Below are 18,571 nucleotides of genomic sequence, written 5' to 3'. Positions count from 1 at the left end.
ATTCAACTTCTACATGAGGCCATTCCTTCAAGACTGGGAGAGGTGTCTATTTTATCCAATGTATAGAAACCAATACAGAGAGTCGAGGAAAATGAAGAAATAGAGGAATGTGTTCCAAGCAAAAGAATATGATAAAACCTCAGAAAAAGACCTTAATGAAATGGAGATAAGTGATTTACTGTCCAAAGAGTTCAAAATAATGGCCATAAAGATGCTCACTGAGCTCAGGAGAACAATATTTGAATAACATGAGAACTTCCACAAAGAGATAGAAAATAGAAGAAAGTACCAAATAGATGTCACAGAGCTGAAGAATACAGTAAGTGAACTGAAAAATATAATAGAGGGGTTCAACAGCAGGCTAGATGAAGCAGAAGAAGGAATCAGTGAACTCAAAGACAGGGCATTGTAAGTCATCAAATCATAAGAGCAAAAAGAAAAAATAATGAAAATGAATGAAGATAGCTTAAGGGACTTTTGGGGCAACATCAGTGGACCAACATTTACATTACAGGGGTCCTAGAAGGGCAAAAGAGATAGGGGCAGAAAACTTATGTGAAGGAATATTGTCTGAAAACTTCCTTGGGGAAGGAAACATTCAGATCCAGGAGTCCAGAGAGTTCCAAAGAAGATGAAAACAAAGAGACCCACACCAAGACACATTATAATTATGTAAGTGTTAAAAGTTAAAGACTCGGAGAGAATCTTAAAAGCAGCAAGAGAAAAACAACTTGTTACATATAGGGAACCCCCCCCCCCCCCATAAGACTATTAGCAGAATTTTCAGCAGAAACTTGGCAAGCTGGAAAGGAGTGGCACAATATAGTCAAAGTGCTGAAAGGGAAAAACTGGCAACCAAAATACTCTAACCGGCAAAGTTGTCCTCCAGAATTGAACGAAAGAGAAAGAGTTTTCTAGACAAGCAAAAGCTGAACTTCATCACCACTAGACCAGCCTTAGAAGAAGTATTAAAGGGACTTCTTTAAACTGAAATGAAAGGACACTAATTAGTAACAGGAAAACATATAGAACTATATACAATGAATATATTTTTGAAACATTTTTATGCTAATGTTTTCTCCTCCACAAGGTAAGTTCCTTCAATACAAGAACCTTTTCTCCTTTTATTTTTAATTCCCTGCATTGCTGCTGAGTATAGAGCAGGTGTTGGTCAGCTATAACAAACTGCCTATTTTTGTACAGCCCTATTTTGTACACGGGCAGAGAATGGTTTTTACATTTTTAAATGGATTAAAAAAGTCAAAATAAAAATATTTTGTGACATTTGAAAATTATATGAAATTCAGATTGCAGTGTCCATGAAAAGAGTTTTATTGGAACACATTCACATTCATTCGTTATGTATTTGTTCATGGCAGCTTTCGTGCTACAATAGCAGAGCTGATTAGTTGTGACAGAGACCATATGTGGCCAGCAAGCCTAAAGTATTTGGTATCTGACCTTTTATAGAAAAAATTTGCTAAACCCCTTGTGAAGTAATAAGAAACATATGTATTGGTCTCTGCCCCTAGTTCATGACACAGAACTCTTAACCTTTGTAAGTAGGGTGCTAGGAGCTACCCAGGATATAGTCTTCTCATAGTGATAGCAGAAGTGCAAGAAAGCAAGCCAACCTCAGAAGTCCATCCCCCTCCCCTCCCCTTGTGTATTCTTTCCTCCTTCCTTTATATTCTGTCCCTGAGGTGGAACCAACTTATGTAGAGGTATTAAATTGGATTTAGAATTTTCTTCTAGTATATAGAGAACATAGAAAATAATAGAGAATACTCTTATAGCCATTACTTGGTTTTCTCAAATTTTAACATTGACTCATTTATTTCAAATCTTCCCTTTTAATTATTTTGGAAATAAAACTTTACAGTTACAGTTGAAAACTCCATGTATCTGTCTCAAACTTCATTTCACTCCGTTTCTTAGAAATAATCACTGCCTTTAATTTGGTGTTTATCATTCCAGTTGAAGATTATAACATTCTCATATATCCAATGTCCTTCTCTAGGGGATGATTATATTCGTTCTCTAGCATTGACATTGGATTTAGCCAGGTGACTTCCTTTGACCAATGAAATGACAGCAGAAATGATATCCATTATGTTCAAGCAAAATCTTTGAGTCAGTTTGTAGTTTGCTATGTTCTTTTTTACCTCTGCTATGTTCCAGATTGCCCCAACAGCCTGAACCCCATTCAATGTCATGTGGAGTAGAGGTGCAGCCAATATGTGATAGATAGGTAGCATGAACAATATATAAACCTTCCTTGTTGTAAGCCACTGAGATTTTAAGGTTATTACTATAGCATAACCTACCCTATTTTGGCTGTTATATTTTCCATGCTTTTTTAATGTTAAATATTATATTTATATATGTATATTTGTTGATACAGCTAGCTCTTCTTTTATTTTCACTGCTATGTAGTTGTGTATACTATTTTATAAATTGGTATAAATATGCCAGTTCATAAATAAATAATTAATTTATCTATGTTCATGTAGATGGACATTTACCTTGTTTCCAATTTTATCAGTCGGCTACTGCTGTGTAACAGACAACCACAAAATGTCAGTGGCCTAGGGGCCAGCCCAGTGGTGTAGTAGTTAAGTTCACTCACTCCACTTTAGCGGCCCAGGGTTTGTGGGTTCAGATCCCAGGCGCAGACCTACCCACTGCTCATTATACCAGTGTCACAGAGCTTGACATGCTCGTCAAGCCATGCTGTGGCAGCATCCCACATATAAAACAGGAAGATTGGCACAGATGTTAGCTCAGAGACTTTTTTCCTCAAGCAAAAAAGAGGAAGATTGACAATAAGCTGTTAGCTCAGGCACAATCTTCCTCACCAAAAAAAAAACCAGTGGCATAAAACAGGAAGCATTTATTTAGCTCATGCATCTGCAGGTCACATGAAGTATATATACTCTGCTGACCTCAGCTGGCCTTGCTTTGTAGATAGGCTAGAAGTTAGTTAATCTAGGCTAGGGCAGCTCTGCTTCCTGGTTTTGTAAGCGGAGTTGTCAGTCTGCTCTATATGTTTCTCATCCTTTTTATACCACTTGGCTATACAGGATATATTTTTCTTATAGTGTTGGCAGAGGTGCAAGAAAGCAAGCCAAACTCAGAAGTCCATTTTAAGCATCTATTTATGTCATAACTGCTAATATCCCATTGGCCAAAGCAAATCATGTGGCTAGACAAGTCACGTAGCTAAGCCTAAAGTCAAGGGATTTTCCATGGAAGTCAGGGAGAAGGGAGGGAGTATTTAAGAACAATAATTTAACATGCCAATATTTTTTTTTTTTAAAGATTTTATTTTTCCTTTTTCTCCCCACAGCCCCCCAGTACATAGTTGTATATTCTTCGTTGTGGGTCCTTCTAGTTGTGGCATGTGGGACGCTGCCTCAGCGTGGTTTGATGAGCAGTGCCATGTCCACGCCCAGGATTCGAACCAACGAAACACTGGGCTGCCTGCAGCGGAGTGCGCGAACTTAACCACTTGGCCATGGGGCCAGCCCCAACATGCCAATATTTTTACTATTACAAATCATACTGCAGTGAACATTCTTCCATATGTCTCCTGGTGCATATTTGCAAGAAGTTGTTTTTAACATATACCTGAAAATGGACTTGCTGGCCCATCAGATACATTCCTCTTCAAATTTGCTAAACATTGCCATTGATTTCCAGAGTAGTTACAATAATTTATATTCTCTCCAAGAATATATGTCTTCTCCTCTGCATCCCTGCAACACAGGGATGACTTAAACTTTTAGCAATCTGATGGGAATGAATTATTATCTTTGTGGTTTTATTTTGCCTTTCACTAGCAACTAGTGAGGCTAGTGCCTCTGAATGTTTATTGGCTATTCACATTGCCATTTCTATGACTTGCTGATTTATCTTCTCTGCTCACTTTTCTTCTTTTAAATTATTTTATTGAAGTCACATTGGTTTAAAACATTGTGTAAATTTCAGATGTACATTATTATATTTCAGCTTCTGAAAAGACTGCATTGGTTCAGCATCAATAGTCTAGCTTTTCTCTGTCACCATACATTTGTGCCCCTTTATCCTTTTTGTCCTGCCCTCACCGCCTTCCCCTCTGGTAATGACCAATCTGTTCTCCTTATCTATGTGCTTGTTTGTTTATCTTTCACACCTGGGTGAAATCATATGGTATTTCTCTTTCTCTGACTGATTTCGCTTAGTGTAATACCCTCAAGGTCCATCCATGTGGTCGCAAATGGCATGATTTTGTCTTTTTATGGCTGAGTAGTATTCCATTGTATATATTTTTATACACATATATACACCACATCTTCTTTATCCATTTATCTATTGATGGGCACTTGGGTTGCTTCCAAGTCTTGGCTATTGTAAACAATGCTGCAGTGAACATAGGAGTGTATATAACTTTTTGAATTAGTGTTCTCATGTTCATTGGATAAATGCCCAGAAGTGGAATAGCTGGATCATATGGTATTTCTATTTTTAATTTTTGAGAAATCTTCATACTGTTTTCTGTAGTGGCTGTACTAGCAGTGTTTAAGTTCCTTTTTCTCCATATCTTCTCCAACACTTGTTATTTCTTGTCTTTTTAATAATATCTGCTCACTTTTCTATTTGATGTCTTTTTGATTAGTAAAAGTACTTTATATATTCTCTATTGAAATCTGTCATAAATATTGCAGGTATCTTCTAGTCTGTGGCCTGTCTTTTTATTTTGTTTATGGTAATTTTAATATACAAAAGTTGCTAGTATTTTCAAATGTATCAGTCTTCACCTTGATGGTTTGTACTGTTTCTTTTTAACTTTTATTGAGGTATAGTTTACATAGAATAAAAAGTACATATTTTAAGTGTTTGAGGAGTCTGGACATACTAGTCACATGTATATACTCATGAAGCCATCAGCACAGTCAATATTATGAACATATTCATCATCCCCAAAAGTTTCTTCATACTCATTTGTAGTCCTTCCTTCCCACTTTTTCCTGCTCTCTCAAGTCCTAGGCAACCACTTTATCTGCTATCTGCCTTCCAAATCCTTACTGATTTTCTGTGTCTACTTTCTCTGTCAATTATTGAAAGAGGAATGTTGATCTTCAACTTTAATTGTATGTTTGTCTATTCATCCTTTCAATTTTATCAGTTTTTGCTTCAAATATCTTGAAGTGCTCTTACTAGGTGCATACACTTTTATGATTATTCTGCCTGGGTGAATTCACTCTCATATGATTATATAATTAACTCTATCCCTGCTAATATTTTTTTCTCTGAAGTCCACATAGTCTAATATTTATGTAGCCACTCTCTTTTGATTAGTTTTTCATGATATCTTTTGCTATCCTGTTACTTTTAACCTACATATATCATCTTTAAAATGAGTTTCTTATAGACAAGTTGGATCTTGTTTTTTTATCCAATATGTTAGTTTCTACCTTTTAATTAATGTTTAGATGATTTATATTTAATGTAATTGTTGATATGTTTGGATTTAGGTCTACCGTTTTATCATTTGTTTTCTCTTTTTTTCCCCTCTCTGTGTTCCTCTTTTACCCCTTTCCTGCCTTCTTCTTGGATTATTTGTATTTTTTAAATATTTCATTTTAATTGATCATTTGGGTTTTGGTACTATATTTCTTTGTATGTCTTTAGTGATTGCTGTAGGGATTTTAATATACATAATTAACTTTTCACAGTGAGGGGGACTAAAAGTGGCCACCCCAAGATATGTCTCTTTGGCGTGAGGATTATTTTGGGCTGGTTACTTTTTTTTTTTAATTGCAGTAACATTTAATTATAACATTATATAGCTTTCAGATGTACATCATAATGTATTTCGAATTCTGTGTAGATTACATCATGTTCACCACCCAAAAACCAGTTATAATCCATCCCCTCACTTGTGAACCTAATCACCCCTTTTGCCTTCCTCTGCTTCCCATCTGGTAAGCACCAATCCAATCTCCATTGCTATGTGTTTGTTTGTCGTTGTTTTTATCTTCTACTTATGAGTGAGATCATACAGTATTTGACTTTCTCCCTCTGACTAATTTCACTCAGCATAATACTCTCAAGGACCATCCATGTTGTCACAAATGGCTGGATTTCATCATTTCTTATGGCTGAGTAGTATTCCATTGTGTATAAATACTATATCTTCTTTATCCATTCGTCCCTTGATGGGCACCTAGGTTGCTTCCAAGTCTTGGCTATTGTGTATAATGCTGCAATGAACGTAGTGGGTACGTGTATCTTTCTAAAGCCTTTGCGTTTTCAAGTTCTTTGGATAAGTACCCAGCAGTGGGATAGCTGGATCATATGGTAGATCTATTCTTAATTTTCTGAGGATACTCCATGCTGCTTTCCATAGTGGCTGCACAAGTTTGCACTCCCTGGGCTGCTTACTTTTAAAAACTGCAGACAGGAAAGAAACTCTGAAAAGTAGAATTTACTTACCCTTTGTTAAGATACATTTACATTTGTAAAGGAATTCTCCATCTGTAAAGGTGTCTCCCTCTCTGTACCAGGAAGAGGAGGGGATGACCTTATCTCTAGAAACTCTTAATCAATGCAGAAGGCAAGGACTTAAATCTGCATGATAACCTTACTCTTGTTTACTGTGCTTTTCTGGTGATCTCCCATAACTGGCTCCCCCCACCCCCAACATCCTCCTTTGTCTTTAGCTGAGGGTGGTATTTAAGCAGAGAGCTTCTGCCATTTTGTGAGTTGCTCAGTTTGCCTGAGCCTCTCCCATGTATACATGTTCTAAAGCTTTGTTTAATTTTCTCCTGTTATTCTATCATGTGAATTTAATTCATTGTCCAGCCAGAAGGACCCAGAGTGGGTAGAGGAACTCTCTTCCTCCCCTACAACAGTTTACTGAGAATTTATATTTTATTGCTTCAAGTGGAATATAGGTATCTTACCACTGTATAGGTCCCTCCTCAGTTTATGGTTTAGTGTCATATGTATTACATCTATATACATTGTAAACTCCACCAAACATTGAGTTTTTATTTCAGCCATCATACATAAAAAACTTAAGAGGAGAAAATAGTGTGTTATATATATATAGATAGTAACTATTTCTATTGCTCTTTCTTTATTCCCTAAGTTCCACATTTCCATCTGGTGTCATTTCCTTCACCCTGAATGATAGAACACATCTTAGAATGATAGAAGACATCTTAGAGCAGGTCTGCTGGTCATGAGTTCTTTAAGTTTTCCTTCATCTGAGAGTGTGTTTATTTTCTCTTCATTCTTGAAGAATATTTTCACTAGATAAAGAATTGTGTGTTGAAGTTCTTTTCTTTCAGCACTTTAAACTGGCTGTTTCAGAGAGATTTTCCTTTGCCTTTGGTTTTCAGCAGTTTGATTTCCTTTTTTTTTTTTCATTTGTCTTGTTCTGGGTTTACCAGGCATCTTGAATCTGTAATGAAATTGCTGAAGACAGCATAAAGTGAGATGAGGTGGTATCTGGGGAGGAATTCTAAGAAGTACATATATTTAGGAGACAGCAGGATAACCATCAAAGGAGTTTAAGAAGGTGTTAGCAAGAATGTTTGAAGATAATTGGGAGAAAGTTGAAATGTAGATCTTAAGCAAATTATTTAACATCTCTAAATCTTAGTTTTCTCATTTGTAAAATTAGGATAACAGTAGCAACTAATTTGTAGGGTTATGAAAATTAAATAATATATGTAAAGCACATGTTACAGTACCTAGAAAAAAGGCTCAATAAATAGTAAGTTATTGCAGTGATTATTAATACAAAAGATAAAACCAAGTGACTACGCTCTCTCTTATATCTGATGAACTAGAACTATACTTTCTTTTGCTGGCTTATATTAGCTTGCATTGCTGAAAAATATCATTTTAATGAATTTTTAGGATAAATTTAAATATTAAACTGAAAAATGAATCTTTCAGTTTTTGAGAGGGAGCTGGGACTTCTCAACTAAAATTATTTGGTTTCCATTTACCTAAGCTCTAAGTTATAGATCTTGAAATGATATACTTGATTCAGTTGCACTTTTGTCTTTTGACAAAATTGAGTTGCTATCATCTTTAAAACAATCTCCTTTTAAATGTTCACTCTGAGGTTTAAACTGAGACTATTCTTACACTATTTCTGCACTTTATTTTTGGTGTGAATGCAAGAAGAGAGGGTACTGCCCCAATTAAAAAATTGTTAGACTTAAAATCAGAAAACAATCATATAATCTTTCTGGGCATCAGCTTTCTCATTAGTAAAACGGGGAAGTAGTGTTCATATCAAACTGTGAGCATCAAATAACTGAAAGTTCTTTGAAAAAAAGTCTAAGAATTGTAGGAAGCACCCTAGGAAAAAGAGCATAACATCCAGTCTTTCTAAGCTGGGACCCAAAGAACGAGGGTGGAGAAATGGAAGGAAACTGAGTCATCAGAGCATCATTTTCAAACTACACTTGCTCTGTTTCTTCTTTCATTCTTCATACTGTCCCCCTACCCTCAATAATTAGGCCTATTAGAATCTCTAGAGAAATAGTGAGTAAGGATAGTTTGAATTATTTCATACATCTGCGTTTCCCACACTTCACCCCAACCATGTTAAGAACTGATCTGATCTAACCATCTGTTTTCATTTGACAGGTAAAGAAATGAAAATATAACAAGATGAAATAATCATTTCTTCCAACTTAAAATTATGAATCTCTTGGCCTGTTTTATGTCTGTATTTGCTTATAAATGACAAGAATTCTCATTATGTGCCAGGCTGTCTTTTTATACCCCTCCATTTTTTGCAAATGCACATAGTAAAATATTTTCCAAACTACAATAAAGAACATTCAATGAAAAACACCAATCTGTTCTATCTTCTCAAACCACCCCCTCCAGTTCATATCACAGAAGCAATCACTTTTAAAATTTTAAGTTAACTTTTGAGTTCTTTTGGGTATTACCCTAATAACTTGAAATGTGGCATTTGAATTGAAATGTGCTATAATTGCAAAATACATACCAGAGTTTGAAAATTTAGTATAAAAAAAGGTAAAATATCTCAATAATTTTTATATTGATTACATGTTTAAATGATGCTATTTTGGATATATTTTAGTTAAATATGGTACATTATTGGAATTAACTTTACCTGTTTCTTTTTACTTTTTAAAAAGTGACTATTAGAAAATTTTAAATTATACACATGGCTTACCTTTGTTGCTCACATTATATTTTTGTTGAACAGTGCTGCTCTAATTAGTAAGCGTATTATTTCCCTTAGTTCATATACCAAGTTTTGCTCATGAGGTATCTGATTCTAGTCTGATTCTCATTCCCTTGTAAAGGACTAAGAAGGATTTTTTCTGGAACCTTTAGGATTTTCTTATTCTTGATATTCTGAAATTTCACAAGCATACACTTAGTTGTAGGCAGTTTTTGTTCATTTTGCTTAGAATACTTGGTAGGACATTTTAGTTTGTGTCACTCTTCAGCTCTGAGAAATCTTCTGCTAACAATTTTTGGATTATTTCCTCCCTGTTTCTGAGTGAGAAAGGGTCTTATATATTAGATCTCTTGGATTGAGTCTCTGTTTTTCTATAATTCTCTCTAGTATTTTCTGTTTTCCATCCTGTTGTCTTTTTGGCAGTGGTCTTGGGAAGTGACCTTATCCTAATATTTTGACTGTATATTAAAAAATAGAGGAAGATAGGCAATCATAGCTTTAATTGTCTACAACTCTTTCTTGTTCTCTGTGCTTTTATCATAGAAGTGTGTTCTGCCTTTATGATTGTGATATCTTCCCGACTATGTGAGATTTCAAATTGGATTTGTTCTTAAAATTTCCTTCTGTTTCCTAACTTATCTCTTTCTTTTGTAGTCAGTGGTTCATTTTGTTCAGGGCAGGCTTCTAGAAGGTGAAGCACATTTTAAATAAGGAGAATGTATAACCAAATTTGTAGAAGCAGAAATGCAGAAATGCAAAAATCTCCTCTGGGAGCAGTGATAATCCAATCATTGTAATACTGGGGGCATAATGAGATAAGGGCCTGAACTAGCGTGAATATAGTGAGAACTAAAAGAAAAGAACTGAGTAATTATAGAAGTAAAATAAATATAATTGGGAATTGATTTTTCTCCTCTGAGGAACTCCTACAGCACCCTCTTATTGAATTAATTGTACACCCCTTTCTAACTAAATTGTGGCTTCAAGGAAGGGATTGTATCTTACTCATTCATTTTTTTTTATAGATATTTGTTGATCAAGCACTATTCCAAGTGCTGGGCTAAAGCAATAGGCAAAGACAAAACATCTCTGCCCTCAAGGGCACTTAATGTATTTACTTATGTCTTTCACAGTTCTTAGAATTCAATACTAAGTATTCCCAAGGTAAATATTATTGTTTAACCCAACTTTAAATGGTAATATCAAGATGGTCTATTTGTATCTGTTTAGATGTGTACAAAATTTCTTTTGATATTAAACTCTTCCCTTTTTAAGTTAGTACAAAAAAAATTTTATGCATTCAGATTAAACTAATATCCCTCACCTTATTTAGAGGTAATATAGCACCTTGATGTAATGAAAAGAGTACCACCCTGGGAAGAGTCTAGGGTTCCGGTTTGGCTCTGCTTTTGAATAGGTTTGCACATGAACTTTTACCTTCTTTATCCTCTCAGAACCTCACTTTCTCATATGTAAAATAAAAAGTTCTCTCTTAGCACTGACACTTTGAATCTGAAAGTGGAACAAAATTTTCATTCCTGTGACCTTTGAATAATATGGCTAAACCATCTAGTATGTTTAATTGAATGACTGAAAACAAAACTAAGGGTGTCGTTTTGTATGTTTCACTTGAGTTGTAATCAGTGACAAAATATTGTTTTTTTCTCTTTTACAGACTTGGGGCTGGATCAATATATAGTAAAACGATTTGATGGAAAGGTGAGAAAACTATGACACATGTATGTCCTGTTGTTTACTAAGAACTTTTTAAGGTTCCTCTAGAATTATGTGTGAGAGAGTTCTGAATACCTGTTTTCTTACCAAAAAAGCATGTGTTTAGGTTGGGAGACCTGTAAGTGCCTTCAGGCGCTTCTACAGAAAGAACCAAGCAGAAGGTTCTTCTATATTTTTCCATATAAGGTAATACATGGGTTGCCTTCTGCATATGTTAATGGCTAATTCAGTATATGTTGACTTCTGAATTTTAATTCAATAGCTGCCATAAAGGTTAACAAGCCCCTCAGTGTTACATTTGCATTTCTTATAAAAACACCTATGTCCATGCAAATAATCCATGACCAATCTATAAATGAAAATTTGGGTGAGTTTATTCTGAGCCAAAATGTGAGGACCATAGCCCAGGGCTTTCCTTCCCGAAGGAAGGAAGGGCACCAAAGAAGTGGGGTGTATAGAGTGGTTATATACCCTCAAAGAGGATGTTTCACATATGATTGAAATGTCCCTTTTACAATAGTCACAAGACTGTTCTGTCAGCACAGCGATTGATGGACACAGCAGGCAGTAGGTTTGCTGCCTCGATGGACACAGAAGGGTGGCAGGTCTGTTGTCTCTAGCTAGGTGGTCACAGGTGAGCACAGCAGTCAATTCCTATCCTAGGGAGAGATGCTTATCCTTAAGGAAATGCCAGTGTGGGGGGAAGTTCTACCTTTATCTTAAGGGCATTTGTTCTTGCCATAGGAAATGTTTAAAGCAGAAATACAATGCCTGCTCAATGACCATGTCAGGCCCCTTTGGAAAAACAAAGTCAGGCCGAATTAGTTTTGCACCAAATGTCTTCCTCATATACTCCAATATATCCTATTGCTTGCCATTTCTATTTGTCGCCTATCTGATTTGACCTTCCTCAAACTTTGAAAGTATGTATATAGCAATAATCCTAACTACAAAATCACAGAAGTCCTTACTAGTGCTTTTATAATAATTATGAAGACCACCCCAAATTTGCATTATACTTACTTACAGTTCTTTATTTTATGCCTGAATTATTCGTCTAATAAACATTCTTAAGTACAGAAAATGAAATTTTCAGTTTTATAATCTCAAAGCAGTCAGTTAAACATGTTTTTCCCTTTCAGGCTGAATTCTCCAAAAAGGAAAAGAAAATATTACACAGGGTCATAAAGAAAAGGAAAAGGTCAATTTTAAAGAGGAGGAAGAAAGTACCTCAGAAAGAAGAAAGAGCCAGGAATGTCTCTACAAAGCTTAAGGAGAAGGAAATCAGAAAGAAAATCATGAAGTGGCTGGAAAAGGCAGGATCACAAAAGAGAGTCTAGATGGGTAGAGGTCAGGGCTAGTAGAAACTGATCTTGCAGGAATGTGTCCATTCTGCATCATTACATAAAATTCCATATAATGGTAAGGTGAAGGTAGAAGTGCTAAGGTCTTTTGCACAAGTAGAAAGAATGAGGGGCTGCCTTAACAGTTAAGAGATCTCAGTCAAGGCTTCCTGCCTAAAAATTACCTTTCCCATTCAGGTGGCACAGTGCCTCTATCTGTGGGTATTCTCTTTTTAAAGTCACATATTCTAAAGTAAAGAATGATCAAAAAGAAAGGGCATTGAACTAGATGTTAGGAGACCTAGATTCAGAGTCTTGGCTCTGCTTTGGAACAGCCTCATCTCTGATCCTTGGTATCTCTGCTTTATGTAAAGTACTGTATCTATGTGAGGGGTTACTGCAGACACTGATGTCGGGGTCTGATTTCAGAGGCTCTGGCAGGTCAGGGCCCTGTCTCATCTGTATTTGTGTCACTAGAGTCTGGCATATGCCTGACATATAGGAGGTAACCAATAAATGTTTAATGACTTGGAAAAAATCAACAAGTCAATCGCATATTCCTTGGAGATATGACTCATTGAGCCAATAATATCTTATAGCAAAATCAGTTTAACAAATCACTTTTTTTGCTCATGGAAGGAATCCAGAGTAGCATGAGAATTCAGTCCTCTATTGTTCTATGTATGTAAACCTGAAAACATGTAAACAAGTTAAATATGTGCAAGTTGAACAGCAAATTTACATGTTATGAGGAGAATTTTTATTCCTAGAGACCGCCCAAATATAAAACCTCTAATAGTAACGTTTCACACATACTCTTTAAATTTTTCCTGTTTTGGCCAGTAACAATCCACTTGATGCTAAAAATTTACAGCTTCTGGCATAACTGATGAGCTCCACTTTTGTTTCAATTATATTAAATTTATGAGCTCTGCATTTCTTATCATTAGTGTCATTTGTATTTTTCTGATTTCCACTTATTTTTATAAAATAGCAAGAGTAAAATGCAATAAAACATTAAGGTTTTGAGTACCCACCTTTCTGTGGAGAGAAAAATGGCAGTGCTTCTGTGTTTAGCAGGCAAACTTAACAGATTGTAGTTGCAAATGTTTGTGCACTAGAACATAAAATTCTGAAATCAGAGGAGGAAAGGCAAGATTTAGGGATATCAATCTATAATATTTGAAAGTAAGACTTTTACGAAAGTCAGGCACGTGAAAGTTGATTTTATGGTACGAGGGCAACAGGTTCTGAAAGAGAATAGAGGAATGGAAGACTTGCATACAGAGGTGTGGAACTGAGCTTGTGGCCCTGAGCCCGCCAGCTTATCCCCTAGCAAAGAGTGCGGAGATTTTTCTTTCCACTATGTTATGATATGCATATTTTATCCATTTGCCAAATTCTTCATTTAAATCCTGTATTAATTTCCATGGAATATACTCTTACGATCTTGTTTTGGAGTGAAGGTTATGCTTCTTGAATAGGATTTTTAAACTGAGTTCACCTCTGGTTTATTTCTTTATTAATTGTCTTTTCTTTCATATGAAGTTTAAGAAAGTAATTTCTGTGCTGTTTTTAAACCTTATGTAATGAACAGTGAAAAATTCATTCAGTGTTTAATCAGTGCAGAAGTTTTTCCAGGAATTTTTGCCATGTATGAAGTCCTTCGCTTGATAATTATGATAAGGATCAATGCTTATGCAACTGTTGATCTTATTATTTTCTTTTGGATCTTCATTATTCTTTTGTTCTCTCAATCAGAAAATCTTAAATCATAAGTAGCAGTTTCCAGAGTATATAAATCCCAAGGCAATTTCCTGTTGAAAAAACAGATTTTTGTGGTAATTATAGTAAATTTCATGTATGATAGCCAGAAATTTATTAGAAAGCTAATACCCTAGGGGAATTTCCTTTTGAACTTGCTTTGATTTTTAAATGAGTAATTTTCTCTCTCTCTCTTTTTTTTTTAACTTGGAAGATAAACTAGTTACGAACTACTTAGAGAAAGAAATATTTACTCCTATCCTCTTATCCCCCATTGTTTTAACACACTATTTAATAAAGTCTGTTATTGACCAGTAAGAAACACTAACTTATTTTATTGCCTTCTAATTGAATTGTACTTCAGGCTTTTTGTCATTGAAAGCAAGAACAAATGTAGAAATAGTATCATTTTCCTGGGATGTTTTATCATTTGTACTTGAATTTCATACAACCTCTAGATGCAAAGTAGAAAAGAATGGCCCAACAAATATTGACAAATAATTGGATAGTTATTTCTTGCTTTGATACCAATCATCTTTCTCCTCTTCTGTTTGACTAGAAAATTCCCCTCAGTAAACAAAACATTCCTGTTTCAACTGATAGTTAATAAAACTGAATTTGATTAAGCAGTTTTTTAATTTTTGGGAAGATCTTTTTCCAGAGCCTATCACTACCTTGTGTTAATGTACATTAATCCCTTACTCTTAGGATACTAGCAATTTCCTTGTAGAAAGTCATGAAATACATTATTATTGGCACTTGCATCATTTATGCCTTTCAAAATTATCTACTAACACAGGCATTATATAAAGAAGCTACAGTCAATGGCCTTTGGTTTTAAGAATATGTTTTGTAAATAAGTGATATTTTTAAAGTATTTAGACTAGGTTTAAAAGTTTAAAAACCTCAGAGCTTGAAAGAATTCAGATTTTGTCTTAGAGGATATTTGAAAATCATAATAAATAGCATATTAACACTATCGTACAGATGGAAATCCAAAATATGGTCTGGCTTTTGTTTTAGTGTAATATGGCCAGTTAAAAAAAACACACCCTCCCTCCACAATGTCCATGCGTTTTCCCTGTGATTTATTAATGCAGTTATATCATGAATTTTGGATTATTTCTTTAATGAAAACTATGCTTTTCCTGGGTTTAATTTTTTATCATCTAATAATTAGTCTATAAAATGAAGCATCATTTCTAAGTAGAGCCTTTATATTACATAATCATCAAATATTTCTTTCGTTTAATCATTTAGTTGCTGTCTTTTATTGGTGTGGTTTATCTCAAGTGGTTTATACCTTTCGTTTCCCATCTCTTGTACCCCTCATCTTTTTCCTCAGCATACCAAGGAGAAAAATTGTGTCTTGTATCTTCTGTTCCCATTGCATGTAATAGACAATTTTCTCCAGATCAAACACCACCATGTTTTTTAAAAAGTTACGGTAGAAAGCTGCATGATCTAGGTAAAATTGTTTCTTAAGCAAAGAATACCAATAGTCCAGAGTTTTGATATAGTCCTTTTCTCTCTTCTAAAAACTTTAAAGTTCATACTCTTTTTTCAAGTAACAACAAATTGCCCATTGAAACTAATTGTCCATTATTATCATTCTGCCATGTATTTCTTTGTCAGAAAATAGATTTTTTAATCTTTCCTCCCTTCCAGGTTCCCTTTTCCCCCAACTTCTCCCTGAACATTTCAGAAATCATGCCTCTGGATTGAGTTTTTTTCATTATTTGTAATTACAGTCCCCTTAGAATCTCTCCAATTTGGAAGAAAGAATTAACATGTATTTTATTCCATTCCCTTTACAATACCTACAAGAATATTTGTTCACATGGAACAGGAAAACATTGTACATCAAATTAAAATGAAATATTGTCCACATTCAGGTGAAAGAGATAAAAATATGGTCAAAGCCTGGAAAGAGAAATGCTGATTACAGTGTTTATAACGGAAAAGTTGATCAGCAGGAAAAAAGATGGGAGCCATAGTTAAAGACCAAAGCTTTAATAAAACCACATGCTTTTAATTGCTTGCCAGGTGAAAGTTCTTTTAAAAATATTGATAAATGATCTTTAAAATGCCATTCCCTTTAGGGGAAAGTCTTGGTTCCCCGAGAGGAGTGTGGGCACATTTTTTCCTGTAATGTAATACTTGGTGCATTATTCGAGTTGTAATTATTTACTTCATATCATAGATAAAATATGAGTCTGGAATAAAATTAAGTATAATATTACTTCTTGACATATACAGTGAGTTAAGTAAGGGATTTCCTGTCTTCTAAGAGTGAATTGTATTGCAGATCAAGAAAATGTAAATTAGGAGAGGGAGGAATGAAATTCTCATGGGGCAGAGTTTGGTGAATCTTCACATTTATTTGAACTGCTTCAATTCTGCTCTCATTTATATAGAAGGTTACGATGTCCTTATGACTTCTCTGTTAGTTAGGCACATCTCTCTCTCTCTCTCTTTCTTTTGGCTTCCAGAGACTTGAAACCAGTCAAGCCTGAATTCTTGGTGAATTGATATATTTATTCAGGGTTTTCTGTTGGTAAATATGAATATGTAGACAGAATTTTATTGTTTTTGCTTCATATTTTTTTTGATCCATGTTTCTATTTGCCATTCCAATCCCATCTTTAAAGTAGAGTGTATCACTTGTGTTCTCTTTCTTTCATAATAGGGAAATTCTTACTTTAAAAAAACTATAACAGATTCCAAGAGAATGCATAAAGTATGTCAATTCCTTGAAGACTGAAGTTCTCCACAAATATTTCATTGTCATATATTATTTTAGGAGTGATGATTTATCGCTTTTAAAAATCTTTTAACATATTCACTCATTGGTTGTCAGTGGTTTATTTTTCCAGTTTAAAGTGAATCTCTAAATGAAAAATGCTTGACTCTATTTGTCTCTTGAGGGGATTATTACCAATAATAATATGAAAAAGAAGAATAGTTGAGGCTTTTTGAGTGTTTATTATGTGCCAAGCACTGTTCTAAGTACGCATAATAACACATAACTCATTTAATCCACACAACTACTCTTTTAGATAGCTTACTATTTTTATCATTATTTTACAAATAAGAAACTAAAATACATAAAAGTTAAGCAGCTTAACTTTTTTTTTTTGACCTAGTATCATATAACTAATAAGCGATAGAGCCAGGATTCCAAATTAGTAGGCTGGCTTCAGAGTTCAGTGTCTTAAGCACTATCCTATGTCATCTTTTATATATCTAAACTATTTGTCTATGTGATCTATTTGTAAATAGAAATTTTTCTTGTCAAATAGTTCTTTTATTTTACTATCTTACTTAATGCCATTTGTGAAGAAAGGAAAACTTGATGTTTCATTTTCTTTTTGCTAATAGCGTTGAAGTTATTTTCTTCTGCTTTAATAAAGTATAGCTAGAAATCCATATTAACCTGAGAAATCACATAGTGTTTCATTTTAAAGAAAGAAAATAGAGGTATACAAATAATACCTGAATTTAGAAATCAAACTTTCACCTTCACTGTTATTTGCTCTGTTATTTTCTCATATGCAATGAACACCAATTAGCATTTTGAAAAATAGTATGTCTTTTTTTTTTTTTTTTTATTGAAACCCTCACTCTTAAAATGAGTGCTGTCATCTGTATTTGAAAAATTAGATCTTGGCTCATTATAATGAAGATAATAGAGAAACTAATATTTCCGTTACAAACTAAACTCTATTTACTCTTTCAAATGTTGATTGGTTATGTGTTAAATGTAGCATCATTTGAATGGGGCTACTCATTATGTCAGTCTTTAGATGAGCAAAAGTTTAGAATGTAATTATATTACCAAAGTAAACTCAGGTACTGATTCAGCATTTCAAGAAATCCTTTGGCACCTGTTGCAATTTTCTGTTTTGTTTTTAGTCCCAGATTTTTTCATCTTCTTTTCCATCCAAAGTTTTTAAAATAAAGCCATTTTCTCATTTTTCTCTCTTCTTACAAATTAGCAGTTTTCATTCTTTTGTACACAGCACAGCCCTAAGAAAATTTGGCTTTGGTGCCTGAAATATTTTCCAAGGGATTTCCGATTCAAGCATCTCATATTTGACAGCTATATGTAAATGATTAGTAGATGTTATAAGTATGCTTAATTGAGTATGAAAATACAACATTATGGATTTCTGTGCTTGTTAGTGTATAATAGCACAGGATGAAAAGAATGTGACTTTAGATACAGACAGTCGTACCTTCAAATATGGATTTGCTACATACTTGCTAGGTAACCTTGAGCAAGAGACCACTTAATCTCTCTGTCAGTTACCTTCTCAGTAAAATCAGAATAGGTAAAGTATCTGGCTCTACAAATTATAGCTATTTTGCATGACTTCGAACTCTTTACTCAATTTATGAAAGAAATTAGCTGCTATCATATATATTATCTTTCTTGGCTTGTATGAAATGCTATAATAGCATACCTTCTGCATAATTGCTCTCTCCGTGGTTCTTTCCCTCC

The 18,571-nt window shown here is 34.4% G+C and overlaps 1 protein-coding gene across 4 annotated transcripts in view; it reads left to right on the top strand.

Annotated features, from left to right (window-relative positions):
• MICU1 (mitochondrial calcium uptake 1) overlaps window positions 1-18,571 on the top strand; it is a 280,401-nt gene that overhangs the window by 103,897 nt on the left and 157,933 nt on the right. For 2 of the 4 annotated variants that reach the window (XM_070565458.1, XM_070565487.1), the window contains exons 5-6: window positions 10,902-10,945; window positions 12,103-12,276. In XM_070565458.1, the coding sequence (XP_070421559.1) occupies window positions 10,902-10,945; window positions 12,103-12,276 (218 nt within the window). The remainder of the gene's footprint in view (window positions 1-10,901; window positions 10,946-12,102; window positions 12,277-18,571) is intronic. The other 2 variants (XM_070565467.1, XM_070565477.1) reach the window with 1 other exon arrangement.

Source organism: Equus przewalskii, chromosome 1 (assembly GCF_037783145.1).
Source record: "Equus przewalskii isolate Varuska chromosome 1, EquPr2, whole genome shotgun sequence".
NCBI classification, from domain to species: domain Eukaryota; kingdom Metazoa; phylum Chordata; class Mammalia; order Perissodactyla; family Equidae; genus Equus; species Equus przewalskii.
The sequence above is the reverse complement of the archived record's forward strand: the minus strand, read 5'-3'. Positions and strand labels throughout refer to the sequence as shown.